This window comes from Dendrobates tinctorius, unplaced genomic scaffold (genome assembly GCF_039654945.1).
Source record: "Dendrobates tinctorius isolate UK_male_01 unplaced genomic scaffold, ASM3965494v1 ptg000173l, whole genome shotgun sequence".
NCBI classification, from domain to species: Eukaryota; Metazoa; Chordata; class Amphibia; order Anura; family Dendrobatidae; genus Dendrobates; species Dendrobates tinctorius.
In genome coordinates this window covers 8,861,335-8,878,118 of record NW_027361840.1, presented here as the reverse complement: position 1 = coordinate 8,878,118, position 16,784 = coordinate 8,861,335, and the positions used below count along the sequence as shown (strand labels likewise).

The following is a 16,784-nucleotide window of genomic DNA, read 5'->3' as shown; positions in this document are numbered from 1 at the left end:
TTCTTGTTACCTTCTTGTTGAGGTTGTATTTGTTTTTTTGGATGTGAATATTTTCTGTGACCCGCCCCCCTTCCTCTGACCCTCATCACACAGATACTTCAAAGGCAGAGGGAGGGGGCAGCATGTGCTGTGCAGGCAGGGTGTGTTGACAGCAGATCTGGGTGGGGGGTATGGTAAGGGGCACAGCTGGAGAGGGGCAGCACTGTGATCTTCTGCTACCTCTGGGTTCATCTAGTGGTGAGGCCGTGCGGGGCTGTCAGGCTGCACACAGTCTCTGCTGTTCACCTCATTATTTTATGCTAAACACAGGACAACAGATCTGCAACAATGTAACCAATGGAGTCTTACAGTAGATATGTTTCCTGCGTTCGGTGCTAGTGATGAGCTCCGAAAACTAAACCTGCACTCGTTTCGTCTTGTGCTATATTCCAGAGATGCACATATTGCAGGCTTCAGAGCTGAAATCTCCCAAGAATCCTTGCTTCTTTTAGCCCACTCAGAGCTTAGATGGTTGGCTGGTAACATAATTGGTGAGTTCAGCCGACATTCATCTAATGCTGAAGGCGACATGAACGGCAAACCCTACATCATAGGAGTTCTGCTGAGAAGGGAAAGGGGTTAATCCAGAAATGAGACAATGTCCAATAATAAGCATCAGAATAGTGAGTGCAGCTCTGGAGTATAATACAGGATGTAACTCAGGATCAGTAATGTAATGTATGTACACAGTGACTGCACCAGCAGAATAGTGAGTGCAGCTCTGGAGTATAATACAGGCTGTAACTCAGGATCAGTAATGTAATGTATGTACACAGTGACTGCACCAGCAGAATAGTGATTGCAGCTCTGGGGTATAATACAAGATGTAACTCAGGATCAGTAATGTAATGTATGTACACAGTGACTGCATCAGCAGAATAGTGAGTGCAGCTCTGGAGTATAATACAGGATGTAACTCAGGATCAGTAATGTAATGTATGTACACAGTGACTGCACCAGCAGAATAGTGAGCGCAGCTCTGGGGTATAATACAGGATGTAACTCAGGATCAGTAATGTAATGTATGTACACAGTGACTGCACCAGCAGAATAGTGAGCGCAGCTCTGGGGTATAATACAGGATGTAACTCAGGATCAGTAATGTAATGTATGTACACAGTGACTGCACCAGCAGAATAGTGAGTGCAGCTCTGGAGTATAATACTGGTACAGGGTGTATCTTTGGGCAGAATTTTAATTATATGTGATATTTTTGTTTTGCACCAGATAAAGATGTGCCAATCTTAAAGCGTAAAGATGATAACAGCACAATGTACACATCAGTGGAGGATGGCAGTAAGTATAATGTTATACCGCTCCTGTTACTGCTCCATTATATTAGCAAAAATAGCTGATTTTTCAACATATGTTTTTGGTACAGACTTCAACATTACAGGTGGGCACAACTGGCATTTATGTCTTATTTTACTTACATCGCGCCATCATACTCCACTTCGCTGCACAGACCTAATAACCAACATTTCCCATCCCTTAGTCTTTGGAATGTAGAAATAAGCCATAACAGTGCTAACCACTGAGCCACCATGCTGCCCATGTACTGGAGTGATAGATTCCCTGCTCCACTAACACAAAAAATTGGGGTCAATTTACTAATCCTCCTGTCCTGTATATATACACTGCACAGTACCCCTCCTCCTGTATATATACACTGCACAGTACCACTCCTCCTGTATATATACACTGCACAGTACCACTCCTCCTGTATATATACACTGCACAGTACCACTCCTCCTGTGTATATATACACTGCACAGTACCACTCCTCCTGTGTATATATACACTGCACAGTACCACTCCTCCTGTGTATATATACACTGCACAGTACCCCTCCTCCTGTATATATACACTGCACAGTACCACTCCTCCTGTATATATATACACTGCACAGTACCACTCCTCCTGTATATATATACACTGCACAGTACCACTCCTCCTGTATATATACACTGCACAGTACCCCTCCTCCTGTGTATATATACACTGCACAGTACCCCTCCTCCTGTGTATATATACACTGCACAGTACCCCTCCTCCTGTGTATATATACACTGCACAGTACCCCTCCTCCTGTGTATATATACACTGCACAGTACCCCTCCTCCTGTGTATATATACACTGCACAGTACCCCTCCTCCTGTGTATATATACACTGCACAGTACCCCTCCTCCTGTGTATATATACACTGCACAGTACCCCTCCTCCTGTATATACACACTGCACAGTACCACTCCTCCCGTATATATACACTGCACAGTACCCCTCCTCCCGTATATGTACACTGCACAGTACCACTCCTCCTGTGTATATATATACACTGCACAGTACCACTCCTCCTGTGTATATATACACTGCACAGTACCCCTCCTCCTGTATATATACACTGCACAGTACCCCTCCTCCTGTATATACACACTGCACAGTACCACTCCTCCTGTATATATACACTGCACAGGACCACTCCTCCTGTATATATACACTGCACAGGACCACTCCTCCTGTATATATACACTGCACAGTACCACTCCTCCTGTGTATATATACACTGCACAGTACCCCTCCTCCTGTATATATACACTGCACAGTACCACTCCTCCCGTATATATACACTGCACAGTACCACTCCTCCTGTCCTGTATATATACACTGCACAGGACCACTCCTGTATATATACACTGCACAGCACCACTCCTCCTGTCCTGTATATACACTGCACAGTACCACTCCTCCTGTATATATACACTGCACAGTACCCCTCCTCCTGTGTATATACACACTGCACAGTACCACTCCTCCTGTATATATACACTGCACAGTACCCCTCCTCCTGTATATATACACTGCACAGTACCACTCCTCCTGTATATATACACTGCACAGTACCACTCCTCCTGTGTATATATACACTGCACAGTACCACTCCTCCTGTGTATATATACACTGCACAGTACCCCTCCTCCTGTATATATACACTGCACAGTACCACTCCTCCTGTATATATATACACTGCACAGTACCACTCCTCCTGTATATATATACACTGCACAGTACCACTCCTCCTGTATATATACACTGCACAGTACCACTCCTCCTGTATATATACACTGCACAGTACCCCTCCTCCTGTGTATATATACACTGCACAGTACCCCTCCTCCTGTGTATATATACACTGCACAGTACCCCTCCTCCTGTGTATATATACACTGCACAGTACCCCTCCTCCTGTGTATATATACACTGCACAGTACCCCTCCTCCTGTGTATATATACACTGCACAGTACCCCTCCTCCTGTGTATATATACACTGCACAGTACCCCTCCTCCTGTGTATATATACACTGCACAGTACCCCTCCTCCTGTATATACACACTGCACAGTACCACTCCTCCCGTATATATACACTGCACAGTACCCCTCCTCCCGTATATGTACACTGCACAGTACCACTCCTCCTGTGTATATATATACACTGCACAGTACCACTCCTCCTGTGTATATATACACTGCACAGTACCCCTCCTCCTGTATATATACACTGCACAGTACCCCTCCTCCTGTATATACACACTGCACAGTACCACTCCTCCTGTATATATACACTGCACAGGACCACTCCTCCTGTATATATACACTGCACAGGACCACTCCTCCTGTATATATACACTGCACAGTACCACTCCTCCTGTGTATATATACACTGCACAGTACCCCTCCTCCTGTATATATACACTGCACAGTACCACTCCTCCCGTATATACACACTGCACAGTACCACTCCTCCTGTATATATACACTGCACAGGACCACTCCTCCTGTGTATATATACACTGCACAGTACCACTCCTCCTGTGTATATATACACTGCACAGTACCCCTCCTCCTGTATATACACACTGCACAGTACCACTCCTCCCGTATATACACACTGCACAGTACCACTCCTCCTGTATATATACACTGCACAGTACCCCTCCTCCTGTATATATACACTGCACAGTACCGCCCCTCCTGTATATACACACTGCACAGTACCCCTCCTCCTGTATATATACACTGCACAGGACCACTCCTGTATATATACACACGGCACAGTACCACTCCTCCTGTCCTGTATATACACGGCACAGTACCACTCCTCCTGTCCTGTATATATACACGGCACAGTACCACTCCTCCTGTCCTGTATATATACACTGCACAGTACCGCTCCTCCTGTCCTGTATATACACTGCACAGTACCACTCCTCCTGTATATATACACTGCACAGTACCACTCCTCATGTCCTGTATATATACACGGCACAGTACCACTCCTCCTGTATATACACACTGCACAGTACCACTCCTCCTCTCCTGTATATATACACTGCACAGTACCACTCCTCCTGTCCTGTATATACACACTGCACAGGACCACTCCTGTATATATACACTGCACAGTACCACTCCTCCTGTCCTGTATATATACACTGCACAGGACCACTCCTGTATATATACACTGCACAGCACCACTCCTCCTGTCCTGTATATACACTGCACAGTACCACTCCTCCTGTATATATACACTGCACAGTACCCCTCCTCCTGTGTATATACACACTGCACAGTACCACTCCTCCTGTATATATACACTGCACAGTACCACTCCTCCTGTATATATACACTGCACAGTACCACTCCTCCTCTCCTGTATATATACACTGCACAGTACCACTCCTCCTGTATATATACACTGCACAGTACCACTCCTCCTGTATATATACACTGCACAGTACCACTCCTCCTGTCCTGTATATACACACTGCACAGGACCACTCCTGTATATATACACTGCACAGTACCACTCCTCCTGTCCTGTATATACACACTGCACAGGACCACTCCTGTATATATACACTGCACAGCACCACTCCTCCTGTCCTGTATATACACTGCACAGTACCACTCCTCCTGTATATATACACTGCACAGTACCCCTCCTCCTGTGTATATACACACTGCACAGTACCACTCCTCCTGTATATATACACTGCACAGTACCCCTCCTCCTGTATATATACACTGCACAGTACCACTCCTCCTGTATATATACACTGCACAGTACCCCTCCTCCTGTGTATATACACACTGCACAGTACCACTCCTCCTGTATATATACACTGCACAGTACCCCTCCTCCTGTATATATACACTGCACAGTACCGCCCCTCCTGTATATACACACTGCACAGTACCCCTCCTCCTGTATATATACACTGCACAGGACCACTCCTGTATATATACACTGCACAGGACCACTCCTGTATATATACACTGCACAGGACCACTCCTGTATATATACACACGGCACCGTACCACTCCTCCTGTCCTGTATATACACGGCACAGTACCACTCCTCCTGTCCTGTATATATACACTGCACAGTACCGCTCCTCCTGTCCTGTATATACACTGCACAGTACCACTCCTCCTGTATATATACACTGCACAGCACCACTCCTCATGTCCTGTATATATACACGGCACAGTACCACTCCTCCTGTATATATACACTGCACAGTACCCCTCCTCCTGTGTATATACACACTGCACAGTACCCCTCCTCCTGTGTATATACACACTGCACAGTACCCCTCCTCCTGTGTATATATACACTGCACAGTACCACTCCTCATGTCCTGTGTATATATACACTGCACAGTACCACTCCTCCTGTATATATACACTGCACAGTACCTCTCCTCCTGTGTATATACACACTGCACAGTACAACTCCTCCTGTATATATATACACTGCACAGTACCCCTCCTCCTGTATATATACACTGCACAGCACCCCTCCTCCTGTATATATACGCACTGCACAGTACCCCTCCTCCTGTATATATATACACTGCACAGTACCCCTCCTCCTGTGTATATATACACTGCACAGTACCACTCCTCATGTCCTGTGTATATATACACTGCACAGTACCACTCCTCCTGTATATATACACTGCACAGTACCTCTCCTCCTGTGTGTATATACACACTGCACAGTACCCCTCCTCCTGTATATATACACTGCACAGTACCCCTCCTCCTGTGTATATATACACTGCACAGTACCACTCCTCCTCTCCTGTATATACACACTGCACAGGACCACTCCTGTATATATACACTGCACAGTACCCCTCCTCCTGTATATATATACACTGCACAGTACCCCTCCTCCTGTGTATATATACACTGCACAGTACCACTCCTCATGTCCTGTGTATATATACACTGCACAGTACCACTCCTCCTGTATATATACACTGCACAGGACCACTCCTGTATATATACACTGCACAGTACCCCTCCTCCTGTATATATATACACTGCACAGTACCCCTCCTCCTGTGTATATATACACTGCACAGTACCACTCCTCATGTCCTGTGTATATATACACTGCACAGTACCACTCCTCCTGTATATATACACTGCACAGTACCTCTCCTCCTGTGTATATACACACTGCACAGTACCTCTCCTCCTGTGTATATACACACTGCACAGTACCCCTCCTCCTGTATATATACACTGCACAGTACCCCTCCTCCTGTGTATATATACACTGCACAGTACCACTCCTCCTCTCCTGTATATACACACTGCACAGTACCACTCCTCCTCTCCTGTATATATACACTGCACAGTACCACTCCTCCTGTCCTGTTTATACACACTGCACAGGACCACTCCTGTATATATACACTGCACAGGACCACTCCTGTATATATACACACTGCACAGTACCACTCCTCCTGTCCTGTATATACACGGCACAGTACCACTCCTCCTGTCCTGTATATATACACTGCACAGTACCACTCCTCCTGTCCTGTATATACACTGCACAGTACCACTCCTCCTGTCCTGTATATATACACTGCACAGGACCACTCCTGTATATATACACTGCACAGGACCACTCCTGTATATATACACACTGCACAGTACCACTCCTCCTGTCCTGTATATACACGGCACAGTACCACTCCTCCTGTCCTGTATATATACACTGCACAGTACCACTCCTCCTGTCCTGTATATACACTGCACAGTACCACTCCTCATGTCCTGTATATATACACGGCACAGTACCACTCCTCCTGTATATATACACTGCACAGTACCACTCCTCATGTCCTGTATATATACACGGCACAGTACCACTCCTCCTGTATATACACACTGCACAGTACCACTCCTCCTCTCCTGTATATATACACTGCACAGTACCACTCCTCCTGTCCTGTATATACACACTGCACAGTACCACTCCTCCTGTATATATACAATGCACAGTACCACTCCTGTATATATGCACTGCACAGTACCACTCCTCCTGTCCTGTATATATACACTGCACAGCACCACTCCTCCTGTCCTGTATATACACTGCACAGTACCACTCCTCCTGTATATATACACTGCACAGTACCACTCCTCATGTCCTGTATATATACACGGCATAGTACCACTCCTCCTGTATATATACACTGCACAGTACCCCTCCTCCTATGTGTATATACACACTGCACAGTACCACTCCTGTATATATACACTGCACAGGACCACTCCTGTATATATACACACTGCACAGTACCACTCCTCCTGTCCTGTATATACATGGCACAGTACCACTCCTCCTGTCCTGTATATATACACTGCACAGTACCACTCCTCCTGTCCTGTATATACACGGCACAGTACCACTCCTCCTGTCCTGTATATATACACTGCACAGTACCACTCCTCCTGTCCTGTATATATACACTGCACAGTACCACTCCTCCTGTCCTGTATATACACTGCACAGTACCACTCCTCATGTCCTGTATATATACACGGCACAGTACCACTCCTCCTGTATATATACACTGCACAGTACCACTCCTCATGTCCTGTATATATACACGGCACAGTACCACTCCTCCTGTATATACACACTGCACAGTACCACTCCTCCTCTCCTGTATATATACACTGCACAGTACCACTCCTCCTGTCCTGTATATACACACTGCACAGTACCACTCCTCCTGTATATATACAATGCACAGTACCACTCCTCCTGTCCTGTATATATACACGGCATAGTACCACTCCTCCTGTATATATACACTGCACAGTACCCCTCCTCCTATGTGTATATACACACTGCACAGTACCCCTCCTCCTGTGTATATATACACTGCACAGTACCTCTCCTCCTGTGTATATACGCACTGCACAGTACCACTCCTCCTGTCCTGTTTATATACACTGCACAGTACCGCTCCTCCTGTATATATACACTGCACAGTACCACTCCTCCTGTGTATATACACTGCACAGTACCACTCCTCCTCTCCTGTATATACACACTGCACAGTACCACTTCTCCTGTATATATACACTGCACAGTACCCCTCCTCCTATGTGTATATACACACTGCACAGTACCACTCCTCCTGTATATATACACTGCACAGTACCACTCCTCCTGTGTATATACACTGCACAGTACCACTCCTCCTCTCCTGTATATACACACTGCACAGTACCACTTCTCCTGTATATATACACTGCACAGTACCCCTCCTCCTATGTGTATATATACACTGCACAGTACCACTCCTCCTGTGTATATATACACTGCACAGTACCTCTCCTCCTGTGTATATACGCACTGCACAGTACCACTCCTCCTGTCCTGTTTATATACACTGCACAGTACCGCTCCTCCTGTATATATACACTGCACAGTACCACTCCTCCTGTATATATACACTGCACAGTACCACTCCTCCTGTCCTGTATATATACACTGCACAGTACCACTTCTCCTGTATATATACACTGTACAGTACCACTCCTCCTGTTCTGTATATATACACTGCACAGTACCACTCCTCCTGTCCTGTATATGTACACTGCACAGTACCACTCCTCCTGTATATACACTGCACAGTACCACTCCTCCTGTCCTGTATATATACACTGTACAGTACCACTCCTCCTGTATATATACACTGTACAGTACCACTCCTCCTGTTCTGTATATATACACTGCACAGTACCACTCCTCCTGTCCTGTATATGTACACTGCACAGTACCACTCCTCCTGTATATATACACTGTACAGTACCACTCCTCCTGTTCTGTATATATACACTGCACAGTACCACTCCTCCTGTCCTGTATATGTACACTGCACAGTAACACTCCTCCTACATATATACACTGCACAGTACCACTCCCCCTGTATATTTACATTGCACAGTACCGCTCCTTCTGTATATATACACTGCACAGTACCACTCCTCCTGTGTATATACACTGCACAGTACACTCCTCCTGTCCTGTATATATACACTGCATAGTACCACTCCTCCTGTATATACACTGCACAGCACCACTCCTCCTGTATATATACACTGCACAGTACCACTCCTCCTGTATATATATACACTGCACAGTACCACTCCTCCTGTATATATACACTGCACAGTACCACTCCTCCTGTATATATACACTGCACAGTACCACTCCTCCTGTCCTGTATATATACACTGCACAGTACCACTCCTCCTGTGTATCTACACTGCACAGTACCACTCCTCCTGTCCTGTATATATACACTGCACAGTACCACTCCTCCTGTCCTGTATATATACACTGCATAGTACCACTCCTCCTGTATATATACACTGCACAGTACCACTCCTCCTGTATATATACACTGCACAGTACCACTCCTCCTGTATATATACACTGCACAGTACCACTCCTCCTGTCCTGTATATATACACTGCACAGTACCACTTCTCCTGTATATATACACTGTACAGTACCACTCCTCCTGTTCTGTATATATACACTGCACAGTACCACTCCTCCTGTCCTGTATATGTACACTGCACAGTACCACTCCTCCTGTATATACACTGCACAGTACCACTCCTCCTGTATATATACACTGCACAGTACCACTCCTCCTGTCCTGTATATGTACACTGCACAGTACCACTCCTCCTGTATATACACTGCACAGTACCACTCCTCCTGTATATACACTGCACAGTACCACTCCTCCTGTATATATACACTGTACAGTACCACTCCTCCTGTATATATACACTGTACAGTACCACTCCTCCTGTTCTGTATATATACACTGCACAGTACCACTCCTCCTGTTCTGTATATGTACACTGCACAGTACCACTCCTCCTGTATATATACACTGCACAGTACCACTCCTCCTGTATATACACTGCACAGTACCACTCCTCCTGTATATATACACTGTACAGTACCACTCCTCCTGTATATATACACTGTACAGTACCACTCCTCCTGTTCTGTATATATACACTGCACAGTACCACTCCTCCTGTCCTGTATATGTACACTGCACAGTACCACTCCTCCTGTATATATACACTGCACAGTACCACTCCTCCTGTCCTGTATATGTACACTGCACAGTAACACTCCTCCTACATATATACACTGCACAGTACCACTCCCCCTGTATATTTACATTGCACAGTACCGCTCCTTCTGTATATATACACTGCACAGTACCACTCCTCCTGTGTATATACACTGCACAGTACCACTCCTCCTGTTCTGTATATATACACTGCACAGTACCACTCCTCCTGTCCTGTATATATACACTGCATAGTACCACTCCTCCTGTATATACACTGCACAGTACCACTCCTCCTGTATATATACACTGCACAGTACCACTCCTCCTGTATATATACACTGCACAGTACCACTCCTCCTGTATATATACACTGTACAGTACCACTCCTCCTGTATATATACACTGCACAGTACCACTCCTCCTGTATATATACACTGTACAGTACCACTCCTCCTGTTCTGTATATATACACTGCACAGTACCACTCCTCCTGTCCTGTATATGTACACTGCACAGTACCACTCCTCCTGTATATATACACTGTACAGTACCACTCCTCCTGTCCTGTATATGTACACTGCACAGTACCACTCCTCCTGTATATATACACTGCACAGTACCACTCCTCCTGTATATACACTGCACAGTACCACTCCTCCTGTATATATACACTGTACAGTACCACTCCTCCTGTATATATACACTGTACAGTACCACTCCTCCTGTTCTGTATATATACACTGCACAGTACCACTCCTCCTGTCCTGTATATGTACACTGCACAGTACCACTCCTCCTGTATATATACACTGTACAGTACCACTCCTCCTGTCCTGTATATGTACACTGCACAGTACCACTCCTCCTGTATATATACACTGCACAGTACCACTCCTCCTGTATATACACTGCACAGTACCACTCCTCCTGTATATATACACTGTACAGTACCACTCCTCCTGTATATATACACTGTACAGTACCACTCCTCCTGTTCTGTATATATACACTGCACAGTACCACTCCTCCTGTCCTGTATATGTACACTGCACAGTACCACTCCTCCTGTATATATACACTGCACAGTACCACTCCTCCTGTCCTGTATATGTACACTGCACAGTAACACTCCTCCTACATATATACACTGCACAGTACCACTCCCCCTGTATATTTACATTGCACAGTACCGCTCCTTCCGTATATATACACTGCACAGTACCACTCCTCCTGTGTATATACACTGCACAGTACCACTCCTCCTGTTCTGTATATATACACTGCACAGTACCACTCCTCCTGTCCTGTATATATACACTGCATAGTACCACTCCTCCTGTATATACACTGCACAGTACCACTCCTCCTGTATATATACACTGCACAGTACCACTCCTCCTGTATATATACACTGCACAGTACCACTCCTCCTGTCCTGTATATATACACTGCACAGTACCACTCCTCCTGTGTATCTACACTGCACAGTACCACTCCTCCTGTCCTGTATATATACACTGCACAGTACCACTCCTCCTGTCCTGTATATATACACTGCATAGTACCACTCCTCCTGTATATACACTGCACAGTACCACTCCTCCTGTATATATATACACTGCACAGTACCACTCCTCCTGTATATATATACACTGCACAGTACCACTCCTCCTTTATATATACACTGCACAGTACCACTCCTCCTGTATATATACACTGCACAGTACCACTCCTCCTGTATATATACACTGCACAGTACCACTCCTCCTGTATATATACACTGCACAGTACCACTCCTCCTGTATATATACACTGCACAGTACCACTCCTCCTGTATATATACACTGCACAGTAACACTCCTCCTACATATATACACTGCACAGTACCACTCCTCCTGTATATATACACTGCACAGTAACACTCCTCCTACATATATACACTGCACAGTACCACTTCTGCACTTTTTAATTCCTCCTGTGTCTCTACAGATAAAGATCTGTCCATTCTGAGGCGCATGGATGGGAGCGGCCACATCGATAACACCACCGGGTCCGGCACGCCACAGTTTATTCCCCCTGAGGTCAATAGTAAGAACATCATTCCTGTCTACTGCTCCATCTTGGCTGCGGTGGTCGTTGGCCTCATCGGATATGTGGCTTTTAAGTGGTGAGTCAATCTGACGTTATCGTGGTGGTGGTCTTTATGCCGTTCCGTCTGTGGATCCCATCACTGTAGGGGTCTCTCAGGGGCGTATTTTAGTTTTGGGTTTCTAGGTTGCCTGACCAGGAGAACCTCTGTCCTGCAGGGACGTTCCTGGGAAATTTTTGACCTTAACACCAAGTCTTGTTGAGAATCTTTCCTCAAAGTTCTTCCTGAAACTTCCCCTGAGGTGTCCCCGGCTTTCCTGTAGCAGCGCCGTGAGAAGGTTTTCCCAGGGCCGGGCTTCTCCTCTCCGTAGGGAGGACATTCCAGACGTAGGATGAGGCTTTTTGTCTGCTTTGCTGCTGTTCTGACCGATTCCCAGTGAATAGGATTAGCGTCCCGCTCGGCGGATTAGAGCCGTGTCTTTCACAAATCTCATCTCTTGCTGTTCTGTAACTTTCTCTTTAATAAAAGTAAAATCATCTCTGAACGCCGATCACTGGCATCCGTGACTCCAAAATCCAGGCAGAGGTTGTAAACTTGGCCAAAATTCATCTGAAACTAAAATGCTGATTTCCCAGCTCGGGACACGTCAGACCTCTTTACCGTGGATCATTGGAGTTGTGTGGGGTTTTTTTCTTCGGGTGGGGATCATGGAGATTTTTGTGATGGGAATCCTTGGACAATGTTTTGTCACCCCCTTAGACCCATCCTCCATCAGATGACTTCTGTGCCGAGAACAATGGTGGAGCCATGTTGTATCTTTTAGCCCTAGTGAAACTTTATTAGTAGTGACCTCCTGTGATCAGCCAGCCCCCCTAGAGTCATACATGTCCGACTGATCCATGGTGCAGCTGAATAACCCCCCCCTGTTTTTTTGGATTTTAGCTGGGTCACTTGCAAACAGAAGAAGCTCCTGGCCAAGCAAAGAGCAGGAGAACTGGCAGCATCTGGAGAGGGCGAGAAGCTTCATAGCGATAGTGGCGTCTTCCTGGACACGCACAGCCTCCAGGAACAGAACCAGCTGAGCAAAGGTATAGTGGATCTTTCATGGCCAGCAGGCAATGGTAGCCAGTGCCGTGTCTGTGCCTGGGGTCATCGCTAGGGGATGAAGAAGCTTGGAGCTGTGCCTCATTCTACTTCTATGGTCCTCTGCTTCTTTTGGTAATTCAATGTCACCTCTAGAGCTCCAGCATGGAGACAATACGTTGGCTCTAAAGATGGGAAGATCCATCCTTGTGAGGCCCAAAGGCTCTCAACCATATTTAATTCCGATTATACAAAGCTTGTTACACAAGATGGGGCATTTTGTGTCTTGGCGATATTTTAGGCGTGGGATTGATGAGGCACATTTGATGCATGTGATGTGGGAATGTAGACAGAGAGGACATGTTGGAATGAGGTCATCTTCTTGGTAGGAAAGGTGTATGGGGTAAAATTCACCAATCCCCGAATGTGTATTGGGATTCTTTGTAGATGGCGTGGATCCCGACTTGTCGCTATTCATAGGTATCTCTCATCTTATTTCAAGCACGTAAACTTCTTGCCTACCATTGGATCGTGGTTAGATGCTACCTCGATCTACAAGACCTCTTCAACGAGGGGTAAATAATATATTCTGGAAAGAGGAGTCCTACACGTCTGATACTTGGATACTCCAGGGCGGCCCACAAATTTTAGAATATTTCCCATGCTGTCCCTTAATTGTTCATCCTCTACTCCATTATTCTAGAACTGCTTTGAAAGTGAAAATGGTCCTCTCTGGGATGTTGGCATTTGGCTTTCGGGTGGGTGAGAGAATTGAAGATCAGTTACTTTGGTTGATTCCATGGATTTATTATATCATTTGAAAGATGGAGAATTTGTATCTGGAGTTTTTAAACAAAAATGATTTGATAAAAAAAAAAAAAGGGAAGACCAGACATGTCCACGGACATGTACATTTCTAGTTGTGTGGGCCAGTAGATATTGTGGTGGTCTTGTTCTTCTGCAAAGGTCAGCATGTTAGTCTGCATCTAAAATTAATTCTTTTGTCTCAACAGCCAAATTGGAGCCAAAACTCTACATCAACCTCCCGCCACACAAGCAGGAAGAAGTGGAGTGTCTCCTGACCGACACCAGTCGTGGGAAAGACTGGCAACGTCTGGCCAGCTTGCTGGGTTATGAAGAAGACACGATAGATAGTTTCGCTAGAGGAGAAGATCCAGTTCATACGCTTCTTACTAACTGGTCATCCAAGGAGAGCTCCACGTTGGAAGTTCTGTGTGCAGCCTTAGTCAACATGGAGCGGGCCGATGTGGTGGACACCCTGAACAGCACAGCCGATGCCAGCTCCGTGGTGTAACGTCTCATTCTGGCTTGTATGTGTCTGGAGTTTGGGTGAACATTCTCAAAACTCATTGAATACAATGAAACCCAAGTGGTGGAAACATCCACATCTGAAGGCCCAAATAATGGTGGCTTTTTTACTGGAAGAGACTGGTGCTTCCAAATGTCCAACTGGAGTCCCCTCCGATCATGGATTACCACCACCTCCACCTTTTTCTTCGTCTGCCTCCATCCACTTACCCGTGGGGTAGAATGACCATTTCATGGACTGGATCCTTGTCTCAGGACTTCTTAAGGGTCAGTCCCACTAGGAGACTTTTTGGAGGGCAATGGTCCTGGACACCACACGGCTTCATCTATCGGGAGTCTTTGTGCTTCCTTTGGTTGGTGTATTGATGCTGGAGCCTGTGGCGTCGTGCAGTGTCCACGCCTCATCCTCCACAGTCCCTGACGTCAGGATGGGCCGTCCTCATATGTTCTGTATTAATGTTGTTAGCCTCGTTCGGGGTCTTGTGGTTTCTTTTGTTACGTTTTTGTTTTTGCTACGGAAATATTTGACTCTTGTTATTTTTTTTTTCTTATGTTTTTTATATTTGGAAACTAAAGCCATAACTCTGGACGTTGATGATTTTGCTTCTTTCCACTGCAGAACACGAGCGAGAAGCGAATGTCAAGATTGTCGACTTTAATATTTTATTATGGAAAAGTTGCTTGGACTTTTTGTAAATGAAACTTTTTATATCGGCTTTTTTTTCCCATCCTTAGATCTTGGGCACCTCTGAGAGGTCGTCCCCCGTGAAGTTTCACATGGTATTACCCCAATATTAAATGTTATTTTTATTTCAAAATGGTCAGTGGGTTTCATTTTTTTTTTTTTTTTTTATGTTCCCACAGTCATCCAATTGTTCTTGGTGTCTGCATTGTCTGCCATGCTGGTTGTTATGGATCGCTGTTATGTGAACCATGATTCAATGATTGCACAATTGGCATCCCGATGATTGTGGTGCGGCCATGATGTAAGGACCAGAGCGATCGGGATCAGCGTCCCGATGATTGTGGTGCGGCCATGATGTAAGGACCAGAGCGATCGGGATCAGCGTCCCGATGATTGTGGTGCGGCCATGATGTAAGGACCAGAGCGATCGGGATCAGCGTCCTGATGATTGTGGTGCGGCCATGATGTAAGGACCAGAGCGATCGGGATCAGCGTCCCGATGATTGTGGTGCGGCCATGATGTAAGGACCGGAGCGATCGGGATCAGCGTCCCGATGATTGTGGTGCGGCCATGATGTAAGGACCAGAGCGATCGGGATCAGCGTCCCGATGATTGTGGTGCGGCCATGATGTAAGGACCAGAGCGATCGGGATCAGCGTCCCGATGATTGTGGTGCGGCCATGATGTAAGGACCAGAACGATCGGGATCAGCGTCCCGATGATTGTGGTGCGGCCATGATGTAAGGACCAGAACGATTGGGATCAGCGTCCTGATGATTGTGGTGCGGCCATGATGTAAGGACCAGAGCGATCGGGATCAGCGTCCCGATGATTGTGGTGCGGCCATGATGTAAGGACCAGAGCGATCGGGATCAGCGTCCCGATGATTGTGGTGCGGCCATGATGTAAGGACCAGAGCGATCGGGATCAGCGTCCTGATGATTGTGGTGCGGCCATGATGTAAGGACCAGAGCGATCGGGATCAGCGTCCCGATGATTGTGGTGCGGCCATGATGTAAGGACCGGAGCGATCGGGATCAGCGTCCTGATGATTGTGGTGCGGCCATGATGTA

The 16,784-nt window shown here is 46.0% G+C and overlaps 1 protein-coding gene across 2 annotated transcripts in view; it reads left to right on the top strand.

The window, feature by feature from the left end:
- LOC141054018 (tumor necrosis factor receptor superfamily member 16-like) overlaps positions 1 to 15,843 on the top strand; it is a 34,780-nt gene extending 18,937 nt beyond the window's left edge. Inside the window, exons 5-8 of one of the 2 annotated variants that reach the window (XM_073551158.1) lie at positions 1,267 to 1,335; positions 12,514 to 12,691; positions 13,556 to 13,701; positions 14,710 to 15,843. In XM_073551158.1, coding sequence (XP_073407259.1) covers positions 1,267 to 1,335; positions 12,514 to 12,691; positions 13,556 to 13,701; positions 14,710 to 15,011 — 695 coding nt within the window. In that variant the 3' untranslated portion in view covers positions 15,012 to 15,843. The remainder of the gene's footprint in view (positions 1 to 1,266; positions 1,336 to 12,513; positions 12,692 to 13,555; positions 13,702 to 14,709) is intronic. The other variant, XM_073551159.1, reaches the window with a different exon arrangement.
- The last annotated feature ends 941 nt before the right edge of the window (positions 15,844 to 16,784 follow it).